This window comes from Cariama cristata, unplaced genomic scaffold (genome assembly GCF_000690535.1).
Source record: "Cariama cristata isolate BGI_N322 unplaced genomic scaffold, ASM69053v1 scaffold10253, whole genome shotgun sequence".
Lineage (NCBI taxonomy): Eukaryota > Metazoa > Chordata > Aves > Cariamiformes > Cariamidae > Cariama > Cariama cristata.
This window is the reverse complement of record NW_009607824.1, coordinates 15,206-30,172: the sequence shown is the minus strand read 5'-3', so window position 1 is coordinate 30,172 and position 14,967 is coordinate 15,206. Positions and strand designations below refer to the sequence as shown.

The 14,967-nt window shown below is 38.9% G+C and overlaps 1 protein-coding gene across 1 annotated transcript in view; it reads left to right on the top strand.

Annotated features, from left to right (window-relative positions):
* KIAA0922 (KIAA0922 ortholog) overlaps window positions 1–14,967 on the top strand; it is a 46,469-nt gene that overhangs the window by 26,418 nt on the left and 5,084 nt on the right. Inside the window, exons 18-28 of the mRNA XM_009696892.1 lie at window positions 169–311; window positions 646–832; window positions 1,712–1,897; window positions 3,570–3,719; window positions 4,301–4,917; window positions 7,310–7,464; window positions 8,787–8,911; window positions 10,497–10,654; window positions 11,579–11,764; window positions 12,805–12,883; window positions 13,956–14,041. Coding sequence (XP_009695194.1) covers window positions 169–311; window positions 646–832; window positions 1,712–1,897; window positions 3,570–3,719; window positions 4,301–4,917; window positions 7,310–7,464; window positions 8,787–8,911; window positions 10,497–10,654; window positions 11,579–11,764; window positions 12,805–12,883; window positions 13,956–14,041 — 2,072 coding nt within the window. The remainder of the gene's footprint in view (window positions 1–168; window positions 312–645; window positions 833–1,711; window positions 1,898–3,569; window positions 3,720–4,300; window positions 4,918–7,309; window positions 7,465–8,786; window positions 8,912–10,496; window positions 10,655–11,578; window positions 11,765–12,804; window positions 12,884–13,955; window positions 14,042–14,967) is intronic.

The following is a 14,967-nucleotide window of genomic DNA, read 5'->3' as shown; positions in this document are numbered from 1 at the left end:
GCTCCCAAGTGATCCTGTCTGTATTTAGGGGAAACCTATCCATGTGTGGGCAGTGTTTCTGTTACTGAAATACTGATATCTTGGATTGGCACCTAGATAGCAAAACTGTGATTTTGCAAACTTATTTGTGTTTTAGTGGCTGATTGCTTGATTTTTATATTACGGCAGAAACAACTTGACTGTTCTGGACATGGTCAATGTAGAAGGCTTTGGAGCCAAAGAATTGCTTAAAGTAGGGGGAAGACTACCTGGTGCAGGAGGATCTCTTCGGTTCAAGGTGCCGGAAGCTACGCTAATGGACTGCAGACGACGTGAGTAAGAAGAAACAGGTCTCTGATTTTGTAGCTGGCTGCGTTACTCCATAGTGGTACCGATACAGTACAGTAATGTTAAGTAAACAGAATGTTGAAATAGAAAAAGCTGAAGAGCTTGGTCATGAGAGGTGTAGGTTCTATCTTCTGAAACACTGACTGAGGATAGTTACAAATTCTAGAAATGCACTACTGCAAAACAGTCTATATTAAAATGTTGTTCACTTCTGATTTTTTTTATTAGATTGAAAGTAAAAATAGCAATTTCTTTATAAATATAAGAAAGTAATCTTTAAGCACTGTAAAATAATAATTCTTTTTTTTTTCCTTTAAGAACTGAAAGACAGCAAGCAAATTCTGTCCATTACAAAGAACTTCAAAGTAGAGAATATTGGGCCTCTTCCCATAACAGTTTCATCAATGAAAATCAGTGGTTACCGTTGCCAAGGATATGGATTTGAAGTGTTAGACTGTCAAGAATTTTTCCTGGCTCAGAACTCGTCACGAGAGATCAGCATTGTGTAAGCACTGACAAATTTGCTGACAAATTAACTTAAGTGGAAATTTGAAATAATTAATTTCAGTAACAGACACTCCAATAGCACACCCACACACAAAATCTGGTGAGCTTTGAATATAAATTTCATAAGCGTTTCTCCCTTCCAGTAAGGGTAATACTAACAAATTGATAATATAATAATGTTTCCTTATAAGACTCCATTACTTTTTAAAAGCAGCATACATGCTTTTACCAGTGCATTATGAAGTAATAAGTTAAAGAGTTGTCACAATAATACCAGTAAGTAGAGTTAACATTATTGTATTACGGTAACTGCAATTTCATGTACGACAAGTATCATCTCTAGTGATTGGAAAGGCAAGTCATACCTTCTGGCAATACTCATGCCAGTCAAATAGAATAATGGTATGGGTTAAGGAAGTAAGTGGAAGAAGAAGCAAATCTGATGTTTTCTTCTGCTTTCCCTATCTTCCCAGCCTTGTTCTAGACTTGCCCTAGTAGCTGGCCCTTACTGAAGTAATGATGCCTGTACGGTTGACAACTGTGTTTTTGGTAAAGAGTGTTTTGATTAACGTGAGTTGATCATGTGCACCTCCTTGAGAAAAGGAAAATTAGTCACAGTATCCAGAGTACTGTGAAGAGTGGCAATAAAAACACATATTTTACTGCTTGAGGATGACCTCAAAGTCTTATCTCTGTTAGGTGCTAATGCCATCTGCATAGTCTAAGCACATGGTGGTCACTTATGTCATTGTCTTTTTCTCATATTATTAAATCAGAAGTTACTTTGTATTTTTTGGTATCGATGTATGACTTCAGAAAATGAAGTTCAGCCCAACAATGGGAAAAGAACACCAGCTCTGTCTGCTTCTCCTGACAGATTCACTCCTGACTTTACATCTTCGTGGGTAATCCGGGAGCTTACTCTGGTGACTGCTGCTGATTTGGAGTTCCACTTCACACTTAACGTGACTCTTCCTCACCATCTGTTACCGCTGTGTGCAGATGTGGTGCCAGGACCCAGCTGGGAAGAGTCTTTCTGGAGGCTCACAGTCCTCTTCGTAAGGTAATGCTTTCAGGGCCCCTGCACCGGTTTGAAAGGGACCTGCCAGTGAAAGTTCAGCAAGCAGTTTTGGCTTGTGTTAGATTTTTAGTGGTGATAGGGCCTAAATCTCTACTGCATCTGTCTCCCAAGAGTCCTGCCACCTGGCTGTGACAGCTTAGGTGTGATGCAGTAGCTGGTGATGGAGTTGTTGAGCATTTCTGGCTGCTCCGCCTGATAAACTTCCATGTCAAGAAAAAGGGCTAGGATACCCCCACAGAAATACCCAGTGGATACTCCCCTTGCTAGAAGACTTGCTGCCCCCGCAGTAGACACACACAAGTGACATGTTAATATCATTAGAACTTAATAAATAAAATCGAGTGGATTGGTAGATTACCTTTAAGTATTTCTGGAAAATTAATGTGAATTTTATTTATGAAGTTTCAGACAACCAAGTGAGGACTTGCTTTTCCCTCTGCTTCTTTCCTCCTTTCACTTGCTAAAAAAAAAAAATCTGTGTCTATTGTTAGCTTTTGCTAGGCACACTGCTGAGCAGGCTACCCTAGAAAGTTGATTTGGCTTGTGTTAGCTGACTTAATTGCTTGCACATGGTAAACTGCTTTTAAGAGGACTGTACCTTTGTACAACGATTAAGGATTCTGCTCGTATGCATATGCTTTTTTTTAATCTTCCTTTACTAACCTTTCACACTGTGTAGTGTGAACTGAATGTTGTGCTTGTCACAGATGATGTCTAGTGCTTTCATCACACTAACCCTGAATTCGTGCAATCAGTACTAACACACAGTGAATGTGAATATCATGGTGATGCATATATGTGCCGGTTCATATTGAATGTGAATATCATGGTGATGCATATATTTGCCGGTGCATACCTAACTGGGTTCCTGATGCACAATCTGGTTCTGCTTGCATTGTCATTTTGACATTGAAAACAGAGCACAAATGAAGCAAGAGTAATGACCACATTACATGGTTCTAGATGCAACAGAAGGAGACTACAGGGATCTGAAAAATCAGGAATTTCTCATTCTCTTTTTTCTGACAAAATTTATACTGCATGGTTGAGAAGGTGATTTGATGAATTACAAAGATTTTTGTCCTGATTGATTTATATTTGGTGCAATTAATACACCAGAGAGAAAGAGAGAATATTTTCCAGTTTCAGTTTTAGTTCAGAAGTATGGTGGCATTTGTAGCCCATTTTATGCCATCATTTTCTCTAGCAGAAGAGAGACAGTATTAAATAAATATCAAAATAATGACATAACTATCATGAACAAATAGAAGGTACTCAGAAGACTGATAGGTATCATACTACGATATATTGCCATTGTGTTGTAGTGAGACTTACTTCTAACTGATCTTCAAATCAAGTATTAGTTTTTTTAGAATGGATTTTTTGTTGGTTAGATTTTTTTCTTCATAAAGCTCATGGCTGAGTTATTTTACTGAGAGAATAACTAGCAAAGACTATAAGGAAAAAAGGAAAGTAAAAGACCGTTACAACTGTTATTTATTTTAAACTGTATTTTGAGTTTTCTCATCTGTCTTCTTACTTAGAATTTACTAACAAAATATTTCAAAAATGCATCTTGTTAGAAGCTTTTTAACTCTTTCACTGAATACTCCTGAAAATTGTAGACACCAGTATCTGTTGTTTTCTTTGGCAGTTTGTCCCTGCTCGGAGTGATTCTGATAGCCTTCCAGCAAGCCCAGTATATTCTAGCAGAGTTCATGAAATCAAGACAGAGGCCAAATCCTAGTTCTTCGCTGCAGCAGAACAGCAACTCTGTTGACACAATCAGCTCTGATTCCTACAAGTAAAAATACTTTTTTCTTCTTTTGAATTGCCTTTTTTGTACCCTGTTTATAGTGGAGTGATGCTTTCTGTCTGTTTATATTTTGGTATTGCTGTGGACTGGTTTAGAGGAGATAGTATCCCAAGCAACCTCTTTCAGAGAGCTTTCAGTGTTGTGGTGTATATTCATCTCCACAAAAGAGAAATGGAAGAACTCAAGGGTTTATTAATCTTGTATATTGTCAGTAGTACATAGGGTAAAAATTGTGTGATGGAAGTAAAGGACATACCATGTGCAGCAGCCATGGAAAGATTGGAAAATACATTAATGGTTCTCAACTCTAACCCTCTTGGGTGGTCAGTTAGGCACTTACTCGCTCAAGCATGCACGTGTGTTTGAAGTCTGAGCACATAACTTAGTGTCTTGCTCAACTCCCACTGAAATCAGAATGTGCTTAGCTGGCATGATAAATTGAAGACCTAATGCAGTTTCACAGCTTGTGAATATGCCTCCCTTCCTTTTCTTAGAAAAATATCCCATAAAACAATTCATGATAGCTTCGTAGATAAAAACAAATCTGAAATAATTTTTTTTTTCTCCAGGGGAAGCTGCAAGACATTTATGGATTCTTATAGTTCCTCAGATAAAGGTAAAGGGAAGGGATTCCTGTCTGTAGGCACTTCTTCCAGCCGAAGTCAGAACGCAGCAAAGAGAAGTCCTGCGACCTACAGCCACTCTCAAAAGAAACACAAATGTTCAGTTTACTACAGTAAGCAGAAACCAAACACAGCAGCTGGCAGTGCCATTGCAGCTACTGATGAGAAACAAAATCAGATTGCAGAGAACCAAATCTCAGCACCAAAAGAGGACATTTGCACTGACGTCGTCAGTGAGAACTGGGTAACTCTAAAATATGCAAATGGCATAAATGTTAACAAGAATTTAACTCTTCCAGAAAACTTTCTGGGTAAGGAAGAAACTGCACTGAAAAATACAGTTCTCATTAAAGATAATTCTTCAGAGTGTGATCTGAAGGAAGATCTTCAAACATGTATGTTTCCTAAGGAAACTAACCTTAAAACTTCAGAAAATCTAGTTGAGTTCAAAGAACAGGAGTTCTGTCCTGTGAAAATGTCCAAGAAGCTACCTGAAAGTCACTTGTCCAGAAATTCACCTCAGCAACAGCCGGAACTGCAAGAAATTTCTAGGAAAAATAGTGGTAATTTTTCTTTTCAATTTCTGTCAGTCAAAATTATTGAGTGAAATCTTCTGTTGAGTTCACTGTGATCAGGATTTTGTCTTTTGTGTGGGGCAGGGAGATGTGGTATTTCTTATGTGTTCACTACGATTTATCTGTTTACATTCTTCAGGAAACAGCTTGCATTAAAAGTTGTTTCATAAATTTGCCTTGGTTTACAGATTTCAAGCTTGTGCTGTAGCATCTTAATGGTTTAAATAATTGATGTCATAGATCTGCTTGTAAGACACAAATTGTCCTTGTCAAATACTCAGAAACATCCCAGTTCGCAATTTTCAGGTCCATGGAAGATCTGATGCCTGATTTTTAGAGTCACCAAGCAAGCACATTCAGTACTGGATATACAGGACTCCTTTGATAAAACGACCTAAAATAACAAAAACTGAGATCAGAGTATTGTGAACTTACATTTTGTAGGAATCTGCAGTTCAACCTTTCTTTTAGTAACTGCATAGCTGTATTTTTTTAATCTTGGTTTTTTCTTTAATTGTGGAACTAAGCTGAGCTGTATTTTTTTATCTTGTTTTTTTTCTTTAATTGTGGAACTAAGCTGCCTGGGAAGTCTTACCTCAGCTTCACAGCTCAAAATTTTAAGAGCAGCCCAAGAGCACCTGGGGGAAATGAAGAGAAAGCTTGGCTTTATTTAGGCATTTGGCAAAGCAGTTGAATGCTGAAGACTGGCATTTGCTGTGGCAGAGTTTATTTAGTGAGTGAGCCATCACAGAGGGATTTCAGGCCCTGCTGTAGTGTGTCGTTGTTACCCTGGGCACATTGCTTCCCATTGTGTGGTTACCCTTGAGTTACAGCAGGTACAAGTGTGCTGTCTCAGGTGGAGGCAGGATAATTTCACTCGTACTTACGAAGTACTTTGACATTCTTCATGTGCTCCTGAACTGCAGAGTGGTGTTCATTCTTTGCTTTGAATTAGGAAATCAGATGGGGGTGAAAAAAAATCAGTAATTATGACTTCACTGTATTTACATGCACAAGAAAGTAACTTTGAGTACAGGCTGTGGAAATCGTGGTTATACATAAATGAATTGGGAGATATTAGACTTATTTTCATTGACAAAACTTCCACCTTGAGAGAGTGTTTCAGGAGTACTGACAGTTACTTGTATTCAGTGGTAAAGCACTGCAGGTAATCTGCCACATTGTCTGTTAGCACTTGCGGTTTTTTGCACTGTCAGGGATGTGAGTATTTCTGTGTTTCAAGAAGTTTGGTAGGATAAATGAAGTCTAAAAAATACCATATTGCAGTGCTTGTATCTTGATTATAGTTACAGACCTGGTTTCGTGCAAACAGGGAGTCTTCAAGACCTCAGGTACTCACATGTTTGTACGCTGGAGAGCAACAGAGCGTTTTTTAGAGCTCTAGCAGCCTCCCTTGCCTGGTGTCCCCATTGTGTCGTTCACATGGGCTCCTTTTGCAGTCATGGTGACTGCCCGCTCTGGAGGGGAGAGGCTGACTCAGAGCTAGGGCGTTGTAGCTGGTTGGTGGATAGGAAACCATAAACGCGTTTGGGTCTGCCTTGCCCATTTGAGAAGACCGATTCAATGCGATAAGCGATGGCATTTCTCACGCAGAGCAGCCGAGAGCCTTGGTAGCAGATCACTGTGATGTATTGCAGATGCCTGAGATACCTGGAACTGATCAGAGCTGAAGTTAATTCTGTCCTGTCCAGCGTTGGCAGGGCCCAGGCAGAGGACTGTGACTTGACTGAGCAACTTAACTGGTTGTTGACATAGGCTTCCTCTCATTTTCTTCATCTCTTGGATTTTGTTACACAAGAATAATAATTCTTCCTCATAAGCCTCTCAAGAAAATGAATTTTTAACTCAGAACCCATCCTAAAGAAAGGATGACTTCCCTTTGTCTTTGTAGTGAATGCAGAGGGCACTTCAGAGACATAAAGCACCAAATAAAGGCTGTCCTTACTTTGATCTACCCGTTTTTGAAAAGTCTCCTCCCCACCCAGCTTGCAGGGGTTTTTCTGTTTCTTCTCTAGCCTGGTATTCTCTGGCTTCAGATTCTACCTTAGAGACACATGGCTGGGACCCAGATCAAATTCAGATGAGATGAGCAGGACTTGGGTAATTTATGCAAGTGCCACAAGTGATGTGCCCATGAGCATGAATCAATACAGAGCTACTTTTTGCAACTGCAGTAAAAGTTTTTATACAGCTCTAACTTTTGATTTTGAAATTTTCAGCATCATCAGCCTAGAGGTTAGTCTCCTAGTGTTTTAGAAAGCCACACAAGTCTGTTTTTAAAGAAAGGTAGAAGAAATTGTGGTTATGATTGAGAGCCCATTCTCTTCCCAAGCAAACTGATTTTACTGTTTAATTACAGGGAATAGCCAGCAAGTGCCTCTCAGGAATGAAACAGAAAACTGTGAGACTTTAAAAAAGCAGATCAATCTAAAGCCTTCCACGGAGAAAAAGATTAATAAAGGACCTAAGGAAGAGACTTCATGCTGCGCAAAAGAGGAGATTACTTCTTCTGAGGTTTGTATTGTGATCTTTCTGCTTTTCAAATTTAAAATGATCTTTTTGTTGTTTATTTATTTATGTATACGTGTATAGGTATGTATGTGTATGTAAGGTTTTTTACATACAGTCACAGATCTGAAGCACTGTAAATCAGATGAATGAGGAAGCATGCAGATGTGCTGTCGCACATCCATTGCGTATTAGTGCTGCTTTACAGAATGATGAACAGTTGAGGTAAAAATTAAAACAACCCTTATATTGTGATACTGGCTGTATCGCAACCAGAGATATTCTTCGTTATTGCCAGAGCAGGTACAAACATACTGCAATCTAATGCCAGCTGTCAGCCACAGTAGTGATGTGGGAACTAGGGGAGGTGTCCTAGATGGGCATATCAGCCTTCGTTTGCAGACCTGACCTCCAGATACAGGGATTTGCATCGGAAATTTGTGTTTGAGAATAACACAGTCAGAAGCTCCTTAACAGATCGTGAGGGTGCTGAGAAGGATCATTCTTCACCCCTGGTTTCCAAGCACAATAAACACAGCAGACTGTGCCTTTGTTGCAGGCAGCGTAAAACACTTGAAAGAACGTAATCAGGTAATTAGTAAACCCAAGAATTTGGATTATCTTTGTGTCCTGTCTATTGAATAGGAATCCCACGGCAAGAAGGTGTAAGGAGGAATTGCTTACCATGCTTGAGGAATATGTGTCAGAAAAGACAGGGTCTGGTCTTGTTTTGGGGACTGTTATAAACTTCTTTCTGTGTGTGGCTGATGGTGCTCAGTTTGTTTCTTGCATTTTTTAAAATGACTATTATTTGTTGGTTAACTTACCCCATAATTTCTTTAGTTGTAATTCAAACGAATGCCTCCCCCCACCCCCCCAGCTGCTGAGGAAAGGGAGGATTTATTGCTGCTGAACTTGCACACAAACTGATCATAAATCTGACAGATGTTTTTTGGTTTTAGCACATTGGGAATTTTATTGACTGCTTTCATTTTTCCACCCTATTTTTTTTATTTCCCTGGAAGTCAGAGCTAGATGCTGTGAGGGGGAAAATGCTAACATTGGGAATTCAAAAATTTCTCTCTCATCATCTGTTGGTGTCTTGAAGGACAGAGTCTTGGAAAGGCTGGTCAAATTGATGGTGCTGGAAAAAGGATGTGCTGTGGAAGGGCACTAAATCATGAAGTAACTATGCGTTTGGGTTGGGTTGTTTTGTCCAGAGAAATTTAGCTGGAAAAATCCAATGGATTTCCAATGGATAATTAATTTACTGAGTTAACTTCATTTTATGATGTATGTATTATCTCAGCTCATATTTTTACCTTTAGCAAGAAGATGTGTATAGGAAGAGGAAACCTCAGGAGAAGAAGGAAGGAAATGTACCAAATATGAATTGGAATAGAAATAGAACATCTAGAAAAAATAGAAAGAAGAACATTAATATATCTACAAGGTATGTATTGCCTCACCAAGTCATGAAGAAATCCAGAGTTGCTCTAATGTTTCAGCAGGTTTTGCTTTCTCTATTTAAATAAACACACTTTAATCCTGGCCTGAGCCTTCATTTTTAAGAATGTGCAGTACTAAGTATTACCAGCCAAAAAAAGATATATATTTTTCCGTTTGTAAATCTGCGTGTATATAGACACACCCCATTCTGCATATCAGTGGTCGCTCTCTGTTGTAGTCTGGAATTTGCTGTCTCTGAAGTTTGGATGGTTAGTTTCCTTTCCATTGTATTGTGTGGATAAAATCCAGTCGTGTATTCTCTGCAGTGAAAAAAGGAAAACAAAATTGTTGAAATGAAATTGTTGTTCTCCCTTCAGGAGAATCATCTGGTGTATTGAGTAACTGAGGGAATGTCATCTTCTAGATGTTTTGGAAGAGGAAGGGAAATATGTAGAAAAGAGACAGTGGCTTGCATTTTTGCCATAATGATTAAAAAGATTAGAGCAGCACTAGGCTCAAAAGAATATTGAGAGCACCTTGGGAAGTTACTTTTTGTTTATTACTCACGCCCCCCCGTCCCGGTTTGGTTAAATGCGTTTTTTACCCACTCCCCCCCCTGCCCCCTGGTTTAGTTACATGCATTTCTAAAGTCATCTGTAAACTACTCTTAATATTTTTTCATGTATTTTAAATTTAAGTTATTTGGATTGTTGTTAAAAAATACCAGTTATAAACTGCTGCTAGAATAGAAACACTTACGAGGAGAAAATCCTCCTCTTTCCCCTCCTCCAGCCCTTTGAATTAAGGTCACAATCCTACAAAGCCTTCACAGACTTAATTTTTATTGCGAGTGGTCCTATTCAGGTCAGTGACTTAACAAGGAGATTGTAAATCTGAAGGGGCGGTTATAACTCATTATAAACTAATTACTATTTGTTGTGTGGGAAGTCAGCATATGTGTAAATCTTTTCTGGATGCACACCTTTGTAGGTAGGAAGGCTAAAAAAAGGGAAGTGAAAACCTGAAATTCGGTGTCTGTTCCTTGAACTGATTCAGCAGTTGCTACTTTTCTGAGTTAAGATGTAATCTCTTCTTCCTGTAGAAACTTGACAACTGGATTTTGTTAATTTTCCCTTAATACTCTATGATATTGGATCCCAATATTTCAGTTTTGCTAGCAAAAACTTAAGATTACTTCAGATGATGGTTTTATTCTAGTGATAATTATGCCAGTGAAAGAGACATAGAGCACATTTTTCTGTGTATCTAGATCTTCGGACAGTGCTAGTTTGTGCTTATCACTATAATGTCTGATTGCCTTCTGCAAGCGTGTTAGAGAATGGAGGTAAACATATGCATGTTGTTTTGCTTCTCACCCTGAGAAGTACTAGCCTGTGTGGTGGGATATTGCATTTTGGGAAAGGTTTTTTAGGTTTCTGTAAAGTTGGGGAATAAGACTCCTAAACCTATTCCTTGCCCTGCATCCTGCCTCGATAGTTGTGTGAGTTGGAAGTGTTTAATGCCTGAAAAGGAAAAATGCGGCTGAAATGTAAGATGCAAACGTGTTTCTTTGGGTGTGGTTGTATTAGGGTCCCTGAGCAGAGTGAGTTGAAGCATATGTGCAGTGAATTTGAAAGGCCGGATCTGAGAGCGAATATTGGAATAAGAGCCTGGTGTCCTCAGGGTAACGGGGAAAATTGTAAAGCAGACCAAAAAGCTGGGAGCTTGTCCATACAGGGAGAAACAGGTACGCAATCTTAATTGTCTTAAATGGGGGGAGAAATGTAACGTGGGTTTTGTGGCAGTAGAGCTGATATTCCTTCCTTGAGAGACTTGTGCTTTTCTCCCTTTCGAACCCTGACGCGAAGACGGCAGGACTGGCACAATGCAGTGCCTGAAATAATACCTGCTCGCTTCTGAAGGGCTCCGCGTGCTTTCTCTGCGGGGTTGGTTGGTGGTGCAAATCAAAAGGTGAATCGCTCTGAAGCCGTAATCCATGGGTGGGTGAAGGACTGACAGTCTGCTTGTGTGTTCAAATTAAAGCCGGTATTTACTGAAGTGGCTGTATTGTGAAGGCCACCTTTAGAATATGCAGGTAGTTTTTAAAGACCACCACTAGCTTGGGTACCTGCTTCCTGCCTTTCTGTCAGGATTTTAATCAGCTGTTTTCCCTGGCTTTTGGGAAGAGGACGGCTGAAGAAGGTGTCAATGTTTATGGGATTGTCCTTTGCCTCCCTGATGAGATAATAAGAAAGGAGAATCTATCACTTATTAATTCATTACTTGCAGCATTTGTCATTGCTTTTAGTATGCACGTTCCTACAGCCACGATTTGTTTGATGTTTAAAATATTAACTATATATTTCAAGGAACAGTATGGGCTTCCTGTTTCCAACGATTGCCTCTAACTGCACTGTATCCACACTTGCATTCATTGTACTGGGGATGTCATCTGGGTCATAAGCTTCGTGTGGTAGGGGCTGGTCCGCTTATCTTGAGGCTATCAATAGATATTATTTTCTGTCCTGTTATCAGTAAATTCAGAGAATCTATGTAAATTCATGTTTCAGATGACGTTTCACTGAATCTTCAGCTGAAAGACTTTCTTAAATGTTTTGTGTTGGGTTTTTTGGTTTGGTGTTGGTTATTTTTTTTTTGGCAACCTCTTTAGAAAGCTTTTATCAACGGTCCAAAAAGAAGTGTTTGGAGAAGTTTTGTTCTGATTCAAGCTCAGATTGTGGAAGTTCATCGGGAAGCGTTCGTGCGAGTCGTGGGAGCTGGGGTAGCTGGAGCAGTACCAGCAGTTCAGACGGAGATAAAAAGCCCATGATTACTGCCAGACACTTTCTTCCATCCAGTAAGTTCTGCAAATATCACCTCTGCACAGTAGTGGGCAGAGCTTCAGCCTTCCTTCTGAATGGAAGGGGGTGCTGTGGTTTGGGGCACATAACTTGCCTTTTATAGGGTACCTCTCAGAAACAAGGAGAGATGTAAAGAACTTGGTACTTGACAAAAAGTACCACAAGTTTTGTGGGGATGCAGATGAGCCGTCAGGCTCCTCACTGAGGAAGCTGCATAATTACTTTTCATGGAAAGATGGAAGAACTGAGAGTCACTAGGAAAAGCAATTTCTGCCTTTGAATTTCTGTTACATCACATTATTCTCTTGTGGCTATTTAAGAAATCCACAAATGAGAAATGTGTGAAAGCAGTTCAGATCTGAGGATGCTGGGATTGGATAGTTGTATTCGAGGCTTAAGTAGCCAGGAGACCTGAGCCACTTGAACCACAGTTCCCATTTCTCATACAAGTCACTACTGCAGTTTTTTGAATGCCTGAATATCATTAAAGTAGTTGAAAGCCTAAACCCTGTCACTGCCATCACTATCTAGATCGATGTAGTACTAGAAGTAACTTTCAAAGAAAGTGCTTAAATTACACAAGTAAACTCAGCTTTGAATACCTGAAAAAAAGCTGGTTTGTGTCATTTCAAAATATGCATGTACTTACCTGTGTATTTGTGCATGTGTACAACTTTACCAAAAGATAGCATGTGATGTATCTGAACCTAGTAGATAACGAATTGTGTGTACATGACTTTTCTGTTTGTTCCAATTGTAATGCCTCTTAAAAAGAAGAAGAAAAGTCCTTCAAAATTCAAAATTAATTTGGCAGTAAAAGGGAACTTCTCCATTAAGAGTGTAGCGATCACTTATAAAATAGATTTAAGACCATGTGGACGTAGATAGCACGCCTTGAAATTAATGCAGTTAGTGGTACTGTGGTCTGAGAGAAAATTTGATTAACACCATTGATGATTCTGTTTGTGTGTATGTATATACTGTGCATACTTCTTTTTTTAGGATCTTTGATTTTCACAGTCATTCTTTTCTTTAGGAGAGAATATTTCACAAAATGATTTTCCATCTGAAACTCCTATCACTTTAAATCTGTCTCATAACATCTGCAATACCAGGTAAAAAATTTGAATCCACACCTGTAAGACATTAAAGAAACACCACCAACTTGAAATCTTGTCTCAGTTTCATAAATTATACCTACCTGTCGTCTTGTCATTTTTTATGGTCATCTAATTGTATGTACTAGTTGGAAGAAGAAGAATCTTCTTCAGTGTGTGAAGAGATATATGCAAAATGGATTATGCTGGGGAAATACGATGAATGCTTCCAAATGTAAAATAAAATTGGGGGAAAAGGAAATTGTTTTTTCCCCCTCTCATGTCTTCTAGATCTTAGCAACTTACTACATTTCCATTACCACTTAGTTATGTTTAAAGTGGTTTAAAAAAAAAAAGGTGGGAGTGAGACTTTCAAGTTGATGCTGCTCTTTTAATGGGAATAATGTTCTCCTAGGATATACAGCATGAAAATTGATTATCCCCCTCCTCCACATTCCTTTCTACCTCTTTACTGTAGTAGAGATAGCATCTACAAGTTTTATTATTGTGAGTCCTCATTTCACTTCTCGTTCATGACTCTGTTTTCACTAGCAGAAATAATTTAATCCTTTTCCTCTGGGATTCTGGTGCTTGAAAAAGTTCCCTTTCCGTTCATTTTGGCTAGTTTCTTTGATGGGTTTTGACGAATATGAAATTGATGTTCATGTGTGCCTATGTGTCTTCATGGACATCAGAGTAAACTTGCCTGAAAGTTGCTTGGAGTATTGAAACATTGAGAGATCCTACTCAGCTTCATGAACTACAGCTTGTTTTCCAATTTTAGAGAAGAGCTGTTGAATTAATTTGCAATGGGTTGATACTTCGGTAATAAAAGTAGGGTAACTAAGATGTATTTATTTTGTTTATTTTGCATGTGTAATGAGTAGCTGGCTTTTAATTGGAAAAAAAACTTAAAAGAATTGTACAGTGGTAATTCAAAATAAGAAAAATCAGGAAAATGGGAAAGCAATAGCAATCATGATGTTCATTAGAATATTTTTTACGTCTCTGTGTATTTCCTTTGAAGTACTTTGGATTATGAAACATGATAGTGTCTGTACTTAAGAAATTAAATTTTCTTTTCATTCAGCAGAGACATGAACAGCATTCCCCAGTATCCTGAAACCTTATGTCCCAATTTCACTGACATAGCTGCAGATCCTGACAAAAATAAAGGTCAGTTACTTTATTAACAACTGAAGCTGTTTTTTGCACAGTTGGTCAAGCAGTTTCAGTGATATTGCTAAGAACACTTGTGTATACCAACTTGATAGACATGTTGTTACTAGAACTTGCCTTGCTTCTAAACAAGAGCAAAGTTAGCAAACGAAGGCTTATAACCCTGATTTTTTTTGCTACATCTTTTCTGTATGAAGACGGCATTTAGCTTTCAACTCACGCTTTAGATATTCTTTGTTTTTTCATCCTCTTGCTTTGCACAGATTTATGTCCAAAAGTAATGCAGTTGGGATCAAGAGCACTGGTTGCTGTGTTAAAATGAAGCCCAGCATCAAATTAAATCAAATCTGACCATTTTTCTCTCTACATTTCCACAGCTGGGACTTGCCGTCTTTGCAAGTGATAATGACCGAGGTTGAGTTGGGCTGTTAAAACTCTTGAGTTTTCATTGTTTGTATCTCAAAGGGAAGTAATACTAGCTTGTTGAGTGGGATTCATAAAAGCATCAGGCTACATGGTGAGGTGGAGTTTGAAAGCTGGTTAGGACACATGGTTCTTTGGGCAGCAGAACTACCTGCCCATGACTGTCCCTTCTGCTATAGGTTTAACTTGTGTCTGGTAGGATACAAATGCTGATTAAACTTTTTCTGCAGTAGCAATATTCGTATCTGTCGTGAAATAATGAAATAGAGCCAACTTTGCAACCATTGTCTCCTGGAAGCTGCTAATTTGGATTTTTTCCATTCTCCAGCTGCCTGTTCTCATAGAGTTGATAGGAACAGAGTATCTGCGGGCAGTCAGGGCACTCAGTCCATAGAGAGCAGCACAATGAATATCGGCCCTAGGGGCTAAATACAGCCGTAATGAGTTCACGTATTGTTTGGTCGTGAATGGCTGTAGTCTATCGAAAACCCAACCCTATT